Raw genomic sequence first — 16,898 nt, 5'->3', positions numbered from 1 at the left:
CAGTTTTCACAACTCTGTTGTGTCATCAGCTTGCCAATCGGTTTTCCATTCCAGTGATAAACTTTTTATAACAGTGATCGGCAAATCGTGGCTCGCTATCCATGGATCAGATTAAAGACATTCTTAGTGAAAACCAAAGTAAGAATACAATAATTAAATGAATAACAATAAGAGTACCGTAATTTAATTACGGTACTCTTGTGTGGTACGGTACTCTTAAAAATGTGGCTTTCAAAAGAGATTTCAGTTATTGAACTGTTGATAATTAGCTCTTTTGACTTATCAGTTTGCCGAACACTGTTCTATGATCTTAGATGATGGAGTGTAACCTTAAAAGCAGTGATCTCTTCAGATGGTGGTAATCTAATTGAGATAACAGAAAATTTTAACAAATCCAATTCGGATTAGTATAAGCAACATCGGGTACTAAAAACCACATTCGATTGATTTATTGCTGTTTGATCTGAAATCCTACAAATGCTCCTTATCTTCAAAAAAAAAAAAAAAAGAAAGAAAAAGAATACATCTGTAAAAGACAATATCTTCACAAACTAGATGTCGATGGAAATGGTTAAAGGGGATTAAATAGTCTGATTCAATACAATCGACAAACTGACTGACTGAGTTAATTGACATAATTAATTAACTATTATCTTACATTTTTTATTGCGGATATCATGTTTTTCCTGGATAGATTTATTGCAATGATATTAACTTCTAAATAATATTCTACGGAAGTGTTATTAAATCCAATATTAAATGAGTCTTATGAACTTTCAACGGTATCTCAGAAACTATTATATTCATTAAAACAAAATTATCTTACTTCATAAAATCATGAAATAAATGCACCGATAATAAAATTTTAATATTTTTTATGAACTTTTGAGCACGAATGAGCAAGAAAAAAAAAGTGTAATGTAACATTGAAAAATTTTTGCATGAGAACAAAGCAGACATGCTAAAATGTAATTCAAAAATTGTGCACATATTTCTTATAGTTTCTAAAATATTGAAGAAAATTGCCAAATTCTCACAGGCAATAGGTGGCCCCCGCTTTTCGTGAGACCGTGTGTTATATTTATTTTTATTTATAGATCTTTTATTCTGTGTCACGAAGAGATCTTTAACGGCAGTATGATATCGAGTTGGCTAAATCTAAAATATATTTTCATATCAAACAATTTTAATTTAATATGAATTTTTCGTTCTTTTCAAAAAAAATCTGTTTCTTTTCAAGAGGACGATATAAAATTCACTAGCAATACGTTTAACTGTAAGAATATTTAATCGATTTTTACCTTTTACTAGACCATATCGTTTGCAAGAAAATAAAATAGAATTCGAGGGAAATCAGCAATATTTCTTACTGCTCAGTAAGTTAACTACCACTGAAATAAGGAAATTAATTAACACTTATTATTTATATCTTTCTTTGACTTCATGATGTGCACTCATTTATAAGGTTCCTTGAATAGGTAAAGGATATTTTGAAAATATTCTTAGAATTACCCCTTTATAAATACGCGAATCTTTATAGTTACGTTTATGTGAAAATACAATTTGGGACCTCTAGTTCGAAGGATCTTAGTGTGGCAATGTATTAGATTCATTTGCATTTGTTCGTTTTGAACGCACCACATGTTGCGTAACAGAAAGAATGTGCATCACTCTGATTCATACAGTAGCTTTTAATATCAAAATTTTTCTTTCCTTTTTCTTCAATGAAGGATTTCTGCATGCTTCGTTACACAGTTTATAGATTGCATACCAATTAACATATATTAAAAAAGAACTTAAAAGTATCATGAAAGTTTCCCGCCAATTCACTATTCTAAACTCTGCAATTTTTCCTTACTGCCAAAATATGCTTTCGTTAAGTTTTCTCCGTTTAGAGATGACAATCCAATATACCTTTTAAATTCCATCGTCCCATTTCAAAGATGTTAAAATTATAAACTGAATTTCACGCTTTTAGCACGTTGAGTAATTGTGTTTCAGTTCCTAAGAATATACAAGAAAGCATATTTGAAAAAAGAAAAGCATTAGGAAGAGGAAGAAAAAAGGTAGAAAAGCATTATTTTCTAAGAGAATGTAGTGAAAGCTTATAACCCAGTTAACAGCCACCCTACCCGAGCAATTACTTTTGTATCGTGGTCATGTTACTGGGCTGCAAACTACAAGGTCCCAGGTTCTATCCTGGCTCATCACAATTCCCTACAAGAACATGGATTTCAAAGTTTGATAGAGCAAGTCTGTTGATTAAGCCTGTACAAAATTTCATCCCTCTATCTTTCGTTTTATTTATCACTTTCGTATGGATTTAGATGAAAAATAGAACTCATTTTCTTAGATGATTTTATTCAAAATTTGATTCAAATTGATGATTTTGATGTAAAGATCATGTTACGTATTTCATCTTCTAACGCTCCGTTTTTTAGTTGTAATTTCAAATATGCTTTTAATAGCTCAGGGTGGTTTATATCATGAAGATTCACTAAAATCTAGTGCCCTATTTATTTAGACACTACAGTTCTTTGCCCAGTATATTCTATAATGTGTACAAACAAGTAAGTCATATCACTGACTCTCGGCACACGGATAAAGAACTGAATGACTGGACCGCTGCAACAGCCTTGTTGTAGCAACAGTGATACCTTGTTACAATTGACTCCTGTTTCCAACCTCTTTCCTCAATATCCCTGTTTCCTCACATTCTGAATCATGGAATGTAGTTCCACCCCCATTCCCGAAATCGGGATTGCTCTGTATCAGCCTTCTAAATGAGATAAAATTGTTTTTATACTGTATCAGCTTACTGATAAAATTATGCTCATATTGAACCAATTTTCCAACAAAATAATGCATATAAAAATATTTATCGTTATAGACAGATTCAAAATACATCGAGTAAATAGGAATTCCACTAGCACCAATGAAAAAATATTATCATAGATAGGTGGTATTACTCAAATTCAAATGATGTTTCCTACAAATGCAAATTATATATATCTGTCTGTGAAAATTCTTACTAAGTATTTATTTTGCAATAAATAGTTGTACCTGCAACAAGATATTGTTACTGTTGGATCCCTTTTTTAGAAAGATATTTTCTAAATGTGATGATTTTCAGTATAAAATTATTAAAAGAAGATTGCAATTTCAGAGTGAAAAATGGGAAATTTCTTTTTCTGAAATGCTCTCACTCACATGAAAACTGAAATACCGTTTGTATGAAATGAAATTTCATGAAAACTGTAGAATGTACCTGAAAATCAATTTACGAGTGTCATGGAATTGGAAAATACCCCACACAAGCTTTCTAAATCAAAATGTAAGAAAATTTGAAATTAATTCTTGGTATCCAATTAACATAAGATAATTTTTGTCGCTAAAATTTCATCTGTAAAGAAATAAATCATTTTAAAAAAATTCATTCAAAGTCTCTTTTAAGAAGTCAAAATAAAACACTGTTCTTGCAGACACCCAATTTCACGCACGAAATTAATTTTCTTTAAATAAGACGCACATGCTATAACTCTACCACTGTGTCAAAAAGATCTCTTTTACAGTAACATGTTTAAACACAATCACATGAAATTATTAATACTTGTTATAATATCTGACCACATAGTAATAATCAGCTCATCTGGATTAAATCTTCAATCTGACAATCAAGAAAGTATATCTTTATAATCAAGCACCAAATACTGATGCGTCACAGCATTCGGAAAATTATTAACCACTGCCCTAAGAGGAAAATACCAGAACTGTATTATAGAGTAAGAATTTACAATTTTCAGTATTTTTTATTTATTTATTTATTAAACAGCTTTTAACTGAAATATTTTTTTTTTATAACTCAAAATAATTTTCAATCCATAACAAATTTGGAGCAAATAAAAGAAAAAATCACTTCCAAGTATCACAGGATGTATTATGATTGCACAATCCCATGTAAAATTTGACGATTAAGAAAAAGTACAGCATCGAGAAGTTACAAAGGATTTCACTGAACATGCACTGGTAGTAGAATCATTTCTAAGAAAAAATTCACCAAATGATGATGCTGATGATACCATTCCACTGGAATGATGTAGAGGATTGGAGACGAGATGTCATGTCAAGAATCGTTTTCATTATTTGATCATGGTTTAAAATTTTGAGGTCTATCTTGGGATAGACTTCGTATAATTTCCTTATTAATGCAAAATATTGTACGATATCTCGAGATGTTGTTCGATGTGAAAGACAATATTATGAAGAATGTATAATAATGTTGTTGAGTATTTTGTAAAAATATGATTCTAAAGGCCTTATCACACGGGCAAATACCGTTTACACTTTCGTGGACAATTTTCTGTATTTACCCGCATGGTCAAGCACGGTCAAGTTTTCCGTCATCGTGAGCTTTTTTCAACCAGCTTGAAAATGTAGACGATAGCGACGGAAAGATTGTTTGCAAACGGAATTCAACCAATCGTGCACGGCTTTGGTACTGACGTAGTTGCCAAGAATGGCGCGATTGTCGCCAATATGAAACTAATTTGTAAACACATTTCCAAAATGTTCTATGGTCGTGTGATAAAAAATGGGTTTTGATCGACTTTATTCATCAAAAGCCGGCTATTTAGAATTCACTGAATATTCATTATTAAAGACATTGTTACACGAAGAAATTCGTACAATAATTATCAGAAGACGAAGAGATATTGACACCTGTAGATAGTCATTAAAACCAACAAAATGTATTTTCAGAATTAAAAAAAAATTATTAATGTTTATGTGAACTATCTTCTTTTTGTGAACTGTATTTGAGCAGATTAAATCTTTAATTTTTTTTAAATAATGGTATAATTTTTGAATTTCTAAAATATGTAATTAACATCTTCCATACAGTTGAAAAATTATTTAATTCTTTGCTGTTGTGAAAGTTAATAAGGATCAATTCATTTTCTTACCGCTGAAATATTGTTCAGCACATTATATAGTACATTTAAGGGAACTGCAGAATATGAATGATTCTGTTATTTTTTAATGCTTTAATTAATAAATAATAGTGAAGTTTTTATTTTTAAAATGAATTGCACATCCAACTCACAAAATCGCTTTTTAAGCATATTTCTGTGTTCAATTTGATTTTCACAATTTAATCTATGAAATACCAATACTATGAAATACAGATACATTATGCAATTATTAGATTTTTTTTTGTACGTAAACCTGTCATTATTACTGAAAAATTAACAAAACGGATGGAACAGCAATATATTCCAGGATATAATGTATGGAATGTATGAACAGGAATCCCACTAACGAAATGTGTAAACTACAGATATTCACCAAACAGAAAAAGCGAATAAAGAGCGATAAATTAGCCATAAAGTACACCTATGTTTTAGGTTTACCATACAGCAAATCCCCACGTGACGTCACTACACACATTTTTCCGTGCGCGTTTGTTCACGAAAGTGTAGACGGTATTTGGCCGTGTGATAAGGCCTTAAGCTGTGATATTCAAATTCAACAAATCAATCAATTTTGAAATTCTCTACCGATTTTATATTTCCTGAAAATCCTTTTAAGTTGAAGACATAACTTGATAGCTATGAATTTTTTCTGTATTTTTTTAAAGAAATTATTAATTTTATACATCGTCTGAAGCTACAGCGAACTAATTTGCAACCTTCTTTGAATTCCACTTTTTTTTTCTTTCTTTTTTCAGTCCAAATTTCTCTTTTATTTTTTTCTTCTTTTGTTGCATTAAAATTTATAATTTATTCCTTTTCATAACTTTTATGCTTCATGATTGATTTATAAATTCGAATTAGTTTGATTTACCTGTTTTTCTTTTTCTTTCTTTCTTTCTTTTTTTTTTTTTTTTTTTTTTTTTTGTTACCTTGGAGAGGCGTAATGAAAGTCCTACTTTTTATATCTGAATCTGAATTTCACTGTATTTTTCTACAATTCCCTCTAAATATTTTCTGTTGGGTGAGTTTATATTATTGTCCGAATTTTATGAAGCAATAATAATGCTATATCATTGAAATAATAATAATAATAAACATCTAAGAATTATTTAAATTAAAAAACTTTCTCTTTTTATAAATTAAATATGGCAACAATATTTTGCTTTAGTACTCACTTTGCTTTCTACTTTTCATTAATTTGTTTTGTAAATATGAAAGCAAGTTAACTGTATGACATTTCCTTCAACGCATTCGATTTTGTTTAAAATTTTTTGATGTTTCTATAAATGATTTCGACGATTAAATTTATTATGCCGTTTCATGGCACGAAGGCTTGATTGGTAAGTAAATATTGATAAGAAATATCTTGATCTTATGTCATAATTAGATAAGCACAAGTATGAAATGATCAATATGTAATGCCATGTTGAATTAAAATGTTACCTATAAAATTTAGGAATTTTCTACTTCATAACAAAAATGGATAAATGCTTTTATGTTAATTTGATATTTTATAACGCGTGGCATTATGCTCGATATTCTTGATCTTCTTATATTTTGTGCTCAGAACTTCCTTTTAATGTGCGAAACGTAAGATAATAATATTTGACTTTATTGTGAGAATTGCTTACTTTGAATTACTATTTTTATAAAATAAAAGCCTAATTTATAATTACCATAATTAATAGCTGGAACATATATATTTAAAATTTTGATTAGAAACACACTTGCGAAGAGACTGTTGAAGTAAGAAGAAAAAAAAAAAGTTAGTTTATAAAATCTTTCAAATTTGTATGCATTTGATAATTTAAGTTTTATTTTCTTATAGAAAGGGTATAAATATTGACAAAATTTGTTTGAAATTATAATGCAGAGTTTTAAATTTAAAAAAAAAATGCAGTTACAACATAATAAACGTTTTTCAGATTGAAAGTTTTTATATATTATATATGTAATAATTTTTAGATACTGTGAATAGGCACATGAATAAAAATTTATTTATGTAAATAATAAATAATTCATTTCAGTAATCTAACATGTTTTATAAAAATTGAAAAACAACAACAAAATAAAAAGACAGGGAAGAAGATTTTGCTTGTCCATCAAATATATTAAATTTTTGCGTTTGTCGAATTGTTTTGTAAAATATGTTATTTTTAACTCCTTTTTAGTATAACTTATTGAGATGCCCTTTTCTTCGATATTTTATGTTAATAAAAAGTCTTTGTTTTCCATGATATATTTGTTTCACTTTAATGACAATTGTATGTAAGCATATTCACAATTACATTGTATCAATTTGTAAATATTCTGCTAGGAATAATATTTCAAAATTTTTGTTTTTCCCCCTTTAATGTGAAATCTCGGAATTTGTATTAAGCATGAAAAATTATACATGTTAATCATAGAATTTTTCTGTTTTACAATATTTACCTGTTCTAATGTGCATTGAGATATGCTGTTGTTGTCACCTGATTTGTGTGTAATTATTTAATTTTTAAGTATTTTGATTTTAGTTTAAGTAGATTAATATCTTATTTGTGGTTATTTCAGAAAACCTCATTAACATGTGCAAAGTCTGAATTGGACTTTGAGAAATTTTTTGTGCACCTGAAACTGTTTAATATATAAGAGCAAATTCAGGGCATACAAAACTGACATATGTTACAAATCTTTGGTTGAATAAGTTCTTGATTCTCTAATTCTGAAGTGGAAAATTTGTCACTATGATCCTTTTGAAATGATGAAAATAGTCAAATTACACTTCGCTATTTGTTATGTTATTAAAATATTAACATTAAAAATAATTTGTATTATTATTTTTAAATTTTTTTATTACCTTTATTTTTCTATGTTCGTGTAAAATTAATTTACATATTTGCATTTTTCAGCTGGTATTATTTACTATAATATATATTTGATAGATTTTTGAAATTTAGAATTTCAGTCTCATATTTACTATTCTATAAATGTTGCTTTTTTAGAATTGAATACCTAAATATTATTAAATATTTTTTTTAATTTATCCTTATTGAGATATATATAATATATTTTGTTCAATATATTTATTTCTGATATTTTTTGCTGCTGAAGTTAAGATACTAAAGTGAGCAGAAACATGGAATTACTCTGCCATCATATTTCTGAAATATGATTTAAATAGGTATACAAAATCTTAAGGATGAGGAAAATTCTGAATTTCCTAGTATCCTGTATATCTTTTAAAAATGTTGATAAAATTGTTATGCTTTATGTATTTTATACTTTCTGTATTTTTTATGAAATAAGATTTTGGCTTAGGAATGCAATGTGGTCCAGTTTTCAGGTTTACACACTTTCATCCATGTTTAAATATTAATCATGTAAAATCTAATACCAATTTGTAAATGGTAGTTGGTGACAGTATTGCTTTTTAAAATCTGAATGGATTAATATAATATGAATTTTTAAATATCTTGCTTCTTTAAATTACATATTTGTTGAAGTATTTAAATGTGACATAAAAAAAATTTATAGAATAAAAAAATAGATTTTAATGGCCATCTCATTTTTATGAAAGGGGGCTATATCTTCTTGATTCTGACATTTGGCTACTATTATGCGTAATCTATACTGAAAAATCTTTAATACTGATTTGTTTAAAAGTTGATTTTTTATCATTTCTCATTGCTGAGCATTCATTCTATTTATACATTTTAAAGTGAATGACTGTTAAAAAGTCACGAACTATTTATCTATATTTTCTTATTTATTTATTTGCATAGTAATTTCTGTATTTCCTATTTTCTTAGCAGTAGACGAAACAGTAGGACAGTTCAAAGACAGGCATCTGTTTTGAATCCACCAGAGCTGGGAGCCGATACAAATAATCGTTGTTGCTGGAACCGATTATGGTTTGTTCAAGATATATGTGGAATCATCTGTGCAGTTTTAACATGGCTGCTTGTTCTTTATGCAGAATATGTGGTTGTGTTTGTCATCCTTCTGCCATCGCCCTATCTTTATTACAGCGCTGTAAATTTTGTCATTTTCCAGACACTAGCATTCTTAGCAATAATATCACATCTCAGGACTATGTTCTCTGACCCTGTAAGTTCTATATAATTTTTCTCATTTGTAAAATATTTATAAAAGTATTTCCTTTTATACGCAGATTTAAAATTTTATAGATGTTGTTGTCTTAATATACATTAATTATTTTGGAAAATATTTATAAAAGTTTGTTATAAAATATTAGAAGTTATTGAATATTATTTACAGTCTTTGTCTGAACTTCTTAATCTGATGGTCACAAACTTAAAATTTATATGCATACTATTGAAAGAATGCCACAAGTTCATCTCGAATTCTAGGTTCTTCATTATCTCTGAGTGAAAAAACTATTTTAAAAAACTGTGTACTTGTAAAAATACCATTAAAAATTGTCTGATCCTTTTTAATTTAATTCATTCTTATTCGAATGAAAGAAATAATTTGCTTTTTTAATCATTATTCAATGCTATGAGTGTAGTAAAAGTATTTTGGACTCAAAATTAGGCAGTGAAAATGTTGTCAGTGCTATTAAATGTCACAAAAGTATATATATATAAAAGAAATTCTAATATATAGGAATAATACTCTGAATTTTCATTTTATTTGTAAAAATAATTATATTGTGTTTGGAATTAAAATAAAAAATCTTAAATTAATTCTATGAATGAAGATATCTTAACCATATCTTTGTTAACTAAGATATATTTGTGTTATTATTTTTTATCAGAATATAAGATGAATAACAGTATAGAAAAATACATGTGTAATCAGAATATTAAATATCTAACACATCAGAAAGTGATTAATAAAAGCATTAAAAAACTTTCTGTACTATCATGAAACAAGTCAAGTGAAGTTAAATGAAAATTTCTAAATAAGTTACGATGGATTTTTTTTAAAAAAAATATCTTTCTAGGGTGCTGTACCTAGAGGTAATGCAACCAAAGAAACAATTCAACAGATGGGCTTATGTGATGGTCAAGTTGTATATAAGTGTCCTAAGTGCTGTTGTATTAAACCTGACAGAGCCCACCATTGCAGTGTGTGCCAGAGGTGTATAAAGAAAATGGACCATCATTGTCCTTGGGTTAATAATTGTGTAGGAGAAAAAAATCAGAAGTATTTCGTTTTGTTCACAGTAAGTTTTTTTTAATATAATCTAAGAATACTTCTTTATTGATTGTGTTAATTATATTAATCAAATTTAGTTTATATGTTCATGAATTATGTTTATTATGAAATGATAGTTTTGATTCTGAGTGGATCATTATAAATGTTCAAGGAAAAGTGTAATTATATAAACTATCGAAAAATTTAATTAGTTTATAGCACTTATAAAATTTAGAAGAGGCAGTTTAAAAGACTGTATCATATGATTTTTTTAGTGCACATATCGCTTTATTAATTCTCTGAAAAAAAATGTTTTAATAGAAAAAATGTTGAAATTATTAGTTTAATTTTAATTCAGTAATATTTCACTATTGTAAATTATATAAAAATAGATATCAGTTTTTGCTTAATTTAGAATATCTTATTTGGGAAGTAAATACAAAAGTATTGGAAGTATATACAAAAATAGATATCAGTTTTTGCTTAATTTAGAATATCTTATTTGGGAAGTAAATAATTGACAAAAATTTATTCTGTTTTATAATTAATAATTTATTTATTCAGTTAAAAAAATTATTAATAGCATTTAGAATCTGTTCTTTTAATCAGTAAATTTTTGTTAATATTTATAATAAATTTCCCTAGAGGGAAAAATTTAAGCTTTCTGATCAATTACTTGAAAGTTAGAATTTGAAATTATTTTGTCCAATACATTATAAATCACTTTTTTTTTTATAGTTTTATATAGCTGTGATATCTTCTCATGCCTTTTTCCTTGCTATCAGTCACTTCATAATGTGTGTTAACAGTGATTGGAACAGTAAGTAAAGATTCTTGTTATTTTATGTTTATTCTTACACATGCATTTGATTTTTTAAAATATAAAACAAAACACAAGGAAATATTAAAAAAAAGAAAAATATAACAACATTTAAAATATTATTAACCTTTTTCAGAAAACTTTAATGAATGGTAATATATAAAGTTAATCATTTTAATTATTCAAATAAGTTGCTTGAATAAAAACATGCATTGATTAAATTAAAATTCTTCTTCATTCTGTTGTCGTAAATTTGATAAATTTTTTGAAAATGTCTTGTTTTCCTTTACCAGAGTTTTCTTTTTAACTTAATCTCTTAACTAAAAATTCTGGATAGATTCCAGTAGAAGCAAACACAGTTTTCCCTTTGGCAATTCATTTTAATTTCTTCATTATAGAAAATTATATTTTAAAATGTTTAAAGGTAATAAAAAAATCTTTTTAATTCCAAATTTTGATTTGCTTATTTATTTATTTATTTTTTACTCAGTGACAAATTGAATAATAGTGACAATAGTTTTAATAACGAAATTTAAACATGATGAAGGATTAGGATTAATGTGTATTAAGATTTTCTAAAATTGATCTTGATTATTTTATCAATTATTAAAATCTTGTTTAAAATTATTTTTTGAGTTAATGTAAAATCCATGTTTTATGTGTTCGTAAAACTGACAAAATTTTTTTTACTGATCATAGAATGCTCAAGCAAATCTCCTCCTGCTACTGTAATACTCTTGATTTTGCTGATTTTTGAAGCCTTGTTGTTTGCTATTTTTACTTGTGTCATGTTTGGAACTCAGGTTCAAGCTATCTGGAATGATGAAACGGTATAACTTATAACTTCCCTTTAATAATAATAATTTTAAAAAAAAGATATATTGTAAAACAAACAAATGTATTAATTTTTGTTTTCTTAATTGCAGGGCATAGAACAATTAAAAAAAGAATCTGTACGGTGGCAAAAGAGATCACCATGGCGAAGTCTTCGTTCAGTTTTTGGGCGTTTTTCTTTGGTGTGGTTTTCTCCATTCACTGGCCCATCATTAAACTTAAATAAACTTGATGGTTACCTACATGCTGTATAACTGTCAATGTGTAGGTGCTTTGTTGCATCTATGCTTTAATTGCTGTTGAATGTAATTTTTTAATAGAAATTTGTTAACAAATCCTGTGTTATTGGAAGAAAGATAAGGCCTGGGTAATAAATATTTTATAATGGCACTTGTAATATTATAAGGCATTTAATATCCAAAAATGAAGAAAAAAAAGATAATTTGTGTATTCACATTAATTGATTATACCAGTAATAAATGTATGCCTTTTCCTAGTACATGGATTTTAATGCAGAACAAAATGTTTTCTGCAGATAACTATATTCTTAATTTTCACCGTCCATTTATATTTTATCTGTTGTCTCTTATTTTCTAATTGATCATATTACAGTAATTGTTATTTGGATTAAAATTTTTATTTAGGCATCTTGAAATATTTCTATTAATTTAATGTGTGTGTTGTACTTTGAAAATTGTTAAAAAATTCTTAATAATTCAAAAATATGTAATTTCTATGCATGCAAAATGACTTTTCATTTACTGAATGATTATCAGTATGAACTTTATTGGAAAAGAGAATCAGTTTGAAAAATATTATTTTGTTTTGCAAATTTTATCGAATGTATTCAAATGCTGAAATATAGCTTATGTAACTGGTATTTGATGAAGTTTGGATTGAGTTGTTTTTCTCAGACAAATATATATTCATGCTTCGCTGCATTTTAAAATTTATATGCTATTGCTTTGTTTGGGTGTGGCTGGGTAAAGACAACTGATATAACTATCTCAATTACTCTTCTTTTGAAGTAAAGTAAAAACACTGTTTTAATAAATTAAAAAAAATTATATAAAGAAACGGAGTATATCGGATTGCTCATCGTTGATATTGAAGTTTTCTTTTTTATGTATTAATCTTGTTAGTTTTTAAAAAATGAGTCTGAATTGATGATGGTAGAAAAGGAGTACTAAAATATTCATGTTTTTCCGTGAAATGTTTTGATGTTTTTAGAAAGTCAAACATGTTTAAATACATTCACGTTTTGATGAATTTTTTGCAACGTATTATAAGGAATTTTCTACCTTGGAAATGCTCATTTGCATGTCACAATGCTAATTTTCTAAAAATTTAAAACTGCATTACTAAAATACAGGTTCAGAATCATAGGTACAAAACATTTTTTACTTGGCTAGGCAAAAAGTTGGATGTTTAAAAATAATTGTGTTTGAAAGTAATATTAGAAATACAAGAGGCTTAAAAAGGCACATAAAAGTTCAGTACATTTATTAACTAGAGATTAATTTCATATAAAAATTATTTTATTAATAATACCAATTAATTAATGTATTTTTAAAGTAATATTATACATACATATATATTCAATTTCAAACTAAGGCTTAAAACAGCTTTTTAAAATATGTTGTCGGGTTTAATATTGATGACATTTTGCTGTATTATTACTACTCTTTGTACTCGTCATAATTTTGTTATGCAGTTTGCTCTATTGAAATATATTATTACCTTTTAAAAAATTACATATTTTTCTTATTAATCTTAATGATGATTTCCTTATTCCATTCTGCCTTATTAGAATTGGGAGTGAAGCATCATTTACTGCTTAGTTTTCATTCCATATCTGTCAGTGAAGGTGTATGAAATATTATGTAAGTATTTCTGTCAAACTTCTTTATGCCATGACATCAGAATTTGAAATATTCTGATAAAATGAAGTAGTTTTTGTAAGTGCGAGATTATAAAAAAAAAGTTGACATTTTCATGAAAATTTTGTAAAGATGTTTCTGTATTTATTTATTGTATTTTTAGGTGAATTTATTTTGTTAATATTTAAACCTTTCACATAAGCCACATGTTTTCTTTGATACAAGTGTGTATCAATCCTTCTTTCATGTTTATGTTTTAAAAGTTATTTCATTTTGAGATTGTTCATTGAATTGTTTGTTTAAAATTTGAATATTTCTATGTTTCAAATACTTATAAAAAGTCATCTACATTTTTGGATTCTAGAATTGTGAGTAATTCATTACAAGTCACATGTTTTAGACAGTGAGTTAATTAAAACCACTAAAATGTTTTTGTATGTTTATAATTAGTGGTAAAAGCTTGTAGTGTTTGTTGATAAATTACAAGAGCTGATTAGAAATATGTAAATTTATTAATTAGTAGGTAGATTACTATTAAATGTTAAGTTATTATTATCTTTTCATTTTTTTTAAAAAATAGTACTAAAAGAGCTTTGCTTAATGTTCTTAATATGATTGCTATATAATTATAAGAAACGTTTAAAACTGGAAAATTCATGCTTTTTAAATAAATTTTTAGTGTTATTAGTAGATTAATAATTATTTAGATGTCCAATTAATAAATTAGCATATTATTTAAATATTTATTTTCTATCTGATAGAAGATTTATATTGTTACTACATATAAGTTTTGTGCATTATGTAGATATTTTCAATGGTATCATGCTTCATTTTTGAAGGAAAAATAAAGTTGCAATAAAAATTTTCATGCAGATAGCATACCTTATCCTGCAAAACAATTTAAAAAATGTATTATGTTACATTTAAAAGAATTGTGATTTTGAAATATTTTATATCAATGTTAAAATTTCTACATACTTGAATTTAATAAGTGACAAACTAAATTGTATTATATTTATATGTAGCAGTTGATGAGATCAGAGTTGAAATTTTAAAGTGATTTTTATGCCTTTGTGTTCTTATCTGTGTTTTAAAATAAATCAAAGTATTTTTACAGTTTTACCTTTGCCTGAGATTTTAGGAGGAAAATATAAATTTTTTCTAGGCTCACATTGTTTTTTTATATATGTATATTTTAGTTTTAATATTTTTGTTGTATTTTTAATAAATAATAATTTGTTATGGATAATAAAATTTTGTATGACATTAATCAGTGCTATATTATTTGCTTCAAATGTAAAGTAGTTATTAAATATTTTAAATGCAGTTACACTATTATGAAACAAAGTTTCTTGCAAATTGTATTTTGAAGTGTTAAAATTCAGTATTGAGCTTTTGTTTGTAAATTACGACTGTTTCATTGTAAATATATAAGTATGGCACTTGGTAGTAACATTTAGAAAGAAATGTGATGTAACATCACTATATTGTTAATGTTGCAACTAATTAGCTACATTATTGTGACTAATATGTTAGTTGCTTCTGAAATTACTGTGAATGTAAAATATTGCTAGATTTTTTAAAAAAGTGAAACGTCCAATAAATATTTACTTACAAAGCTTGTCTTTATTTTCCTTTATATATTTTCGTTAATCAGCAAATGATTGTTTGTATAATTCTAAAAAATAGAAATAAATAAAAGTAAAAAAAAAAAAAAAAATGTTTGAATGTAAATATGAATGATCAAACTGCTAATATTTTAAATATGCACTGAATCATCAATTTCCTAATGATATATTTTTTTAATTGACAAGTATTATAATTTATCTTGATGCTTATATAAAAATGAATCATGTTGTTTAGTTGTGCTTCTTCTACTTCATTATAGGTAATGACATGATTAGATAACAACATTTTAAGAGTAATCATTTTTGGATTTAAGAACTCTATCTTTTCAAAATATTCTGATTAATTGTTTTTCAATTGATAGGTTTGAATAAGGGGAAAGACCTTTTAAAAGTTTTCATTTTGAAGACAGCCAAAAAATTATATAAAAATGAATTATCTTTAATTAATTAGCCTTTTAAAATGTTCGAGTGAAAAAAATTAAGAGTTATTTATCTATTCTATATTTTTTGGTAAATTATAACAAGAAAAGAGGTTGGTTGAAGAACAGAGAAAATATGAAATGAAACTTTAGTAGTCAAATTGAATGTAGCTTTCAAATTCTCATATATAAAACTGCATATAAATAAATAATTTAGCCTGAATTTTCTTCTCAAAGTAATTTTATATAAAATATACTCTATATGTGGGTTAGTTTGAAAACTTTGAAGTTAAAATGAGATCCAACTTAAAACAGATTTAATGTAGTTATTTTAATTCACTTAAATCCTGGTAATGCAACAAAGATGACAAAAGTGGTTTAATATTATTTTCTAATAATATTTGTAAACCATTAAAAATGTATTATTCGCATTAAAAAATCCTGTTCATTGTATTATTGATTTTGTTTCTGGATATTTTTTCCATCCATGTAATGAAGGGAAAAGATGTAAAAATTCTATGAAAACATAATGGTATATTATTTTCTACTAAAATTACCATAAATAGTAAGTGTGTGATGTACAATTCTGGAAATTATTTTCGCTTCCAGAGAATAGCATTATGACCAATCTCTATCTCTACTAAAATAATAAAGGTGAATTTGTGTTAATGATCTGTAAAGCGGAAACTCTGGAGCTAAATTTGCAAAATCTGACTCAATTATACATTTGCACTTTAAAATATTTTTTTTAATTTTAATTAATTAAAATTAAGAGGAATTATGACACTTCTGTTTGATATATAATAACAAAAATACATTTTACACTATATAAAACAGAGGGAAAACAAATTTTGTTGCAGTATAATTTTTTTCCTCTAATCTTAATAAATAAAAAAAAATATTTAAATTTATATTACAATAATGCTTCTTGCTTTTGTCATGAAATTCAAAAAATTTCCACTATTATAAGTATTTTATTCATTAATTTTCCCATTAATGATAGCCAAGATATGAAGATTTGGATATCTAATTATATAACTTTGTAATAATAATAAGATTTTATTTCGAAATTTTAAATATTTTTAATAGTTGATAGATTCCTGCACAATATTGCTATATTACAAGTTGTATAAAAATGTGGTACTGTTCTTTAAAACTGAATTTTTGTTTTCCTTTGTGTTTTTATTTTTTCTGAAAAAAAATGA

General features: G+C 26.1%; 1 protein-coding gene across 4 annotated transcripts; it reads left to right on the top strand.

Moving 5' to 3' along the window:
• The first annotated feature begins 6,122 nt into the window (after positions 1-6,122).
• Positions 6,123-15,258, top strand: LOC129963799 (palmitoyltransferase ZDHHC3-A-like). 4 transcript variants are annotated; one of them, XM_056078364.1, is made up of 6 exons: positions 6,123-6,310; positions 8,765-9,059; positions 9,919-10,140; positions 10,851-10,932; positions 11,632-11,762; positions 11,859-15,258. In XM_056078364.1, the coding sequence occupies exons 1-6, from the start codon at positions 6,291-6,293 to the stop codon at positions 12,018-12,020; spliced, it is 912 nt and encodes a 303-aa protein (XP_055934339.1). In that variant the 5' UTR covers positions 6,123-6,290; the 3' UTR covers positions 12,021-15,258. The 4 variants fall into 4 exon arrangements, with proteins under 4 accessions (XP_055934339.1, XP_055934338.1, XP_055934337.1 ...); XM_056078363.1 differs by having other exon boundaries at positions 8,762-9,059; XM_056078362.1 differs by lacking the exon at positions 6,123-6,310 and adding an exon at positions 6,374-6,560.
• Positions 15,259-16,898: the final 1,640 nt, after the last annotated feature.

The sequence above is a fragment of the Argiope bruennichi genome, chromosome 3 (assembly GCF_947563725.1).
Source record: "Argiope bruennichi chromosome 3, qqArgBrue1.1, whole genome shotgun sequence".
NCBI classification, from domain to species: Eukaryota; Metazoa; Arthropoda; class Arachnida; order Araneae; family Araneidae; genus Argiope; species Argiope bruennichi.
This window is presented reverse-complemented; position numbering and strand designations above follow the sequence as displayed.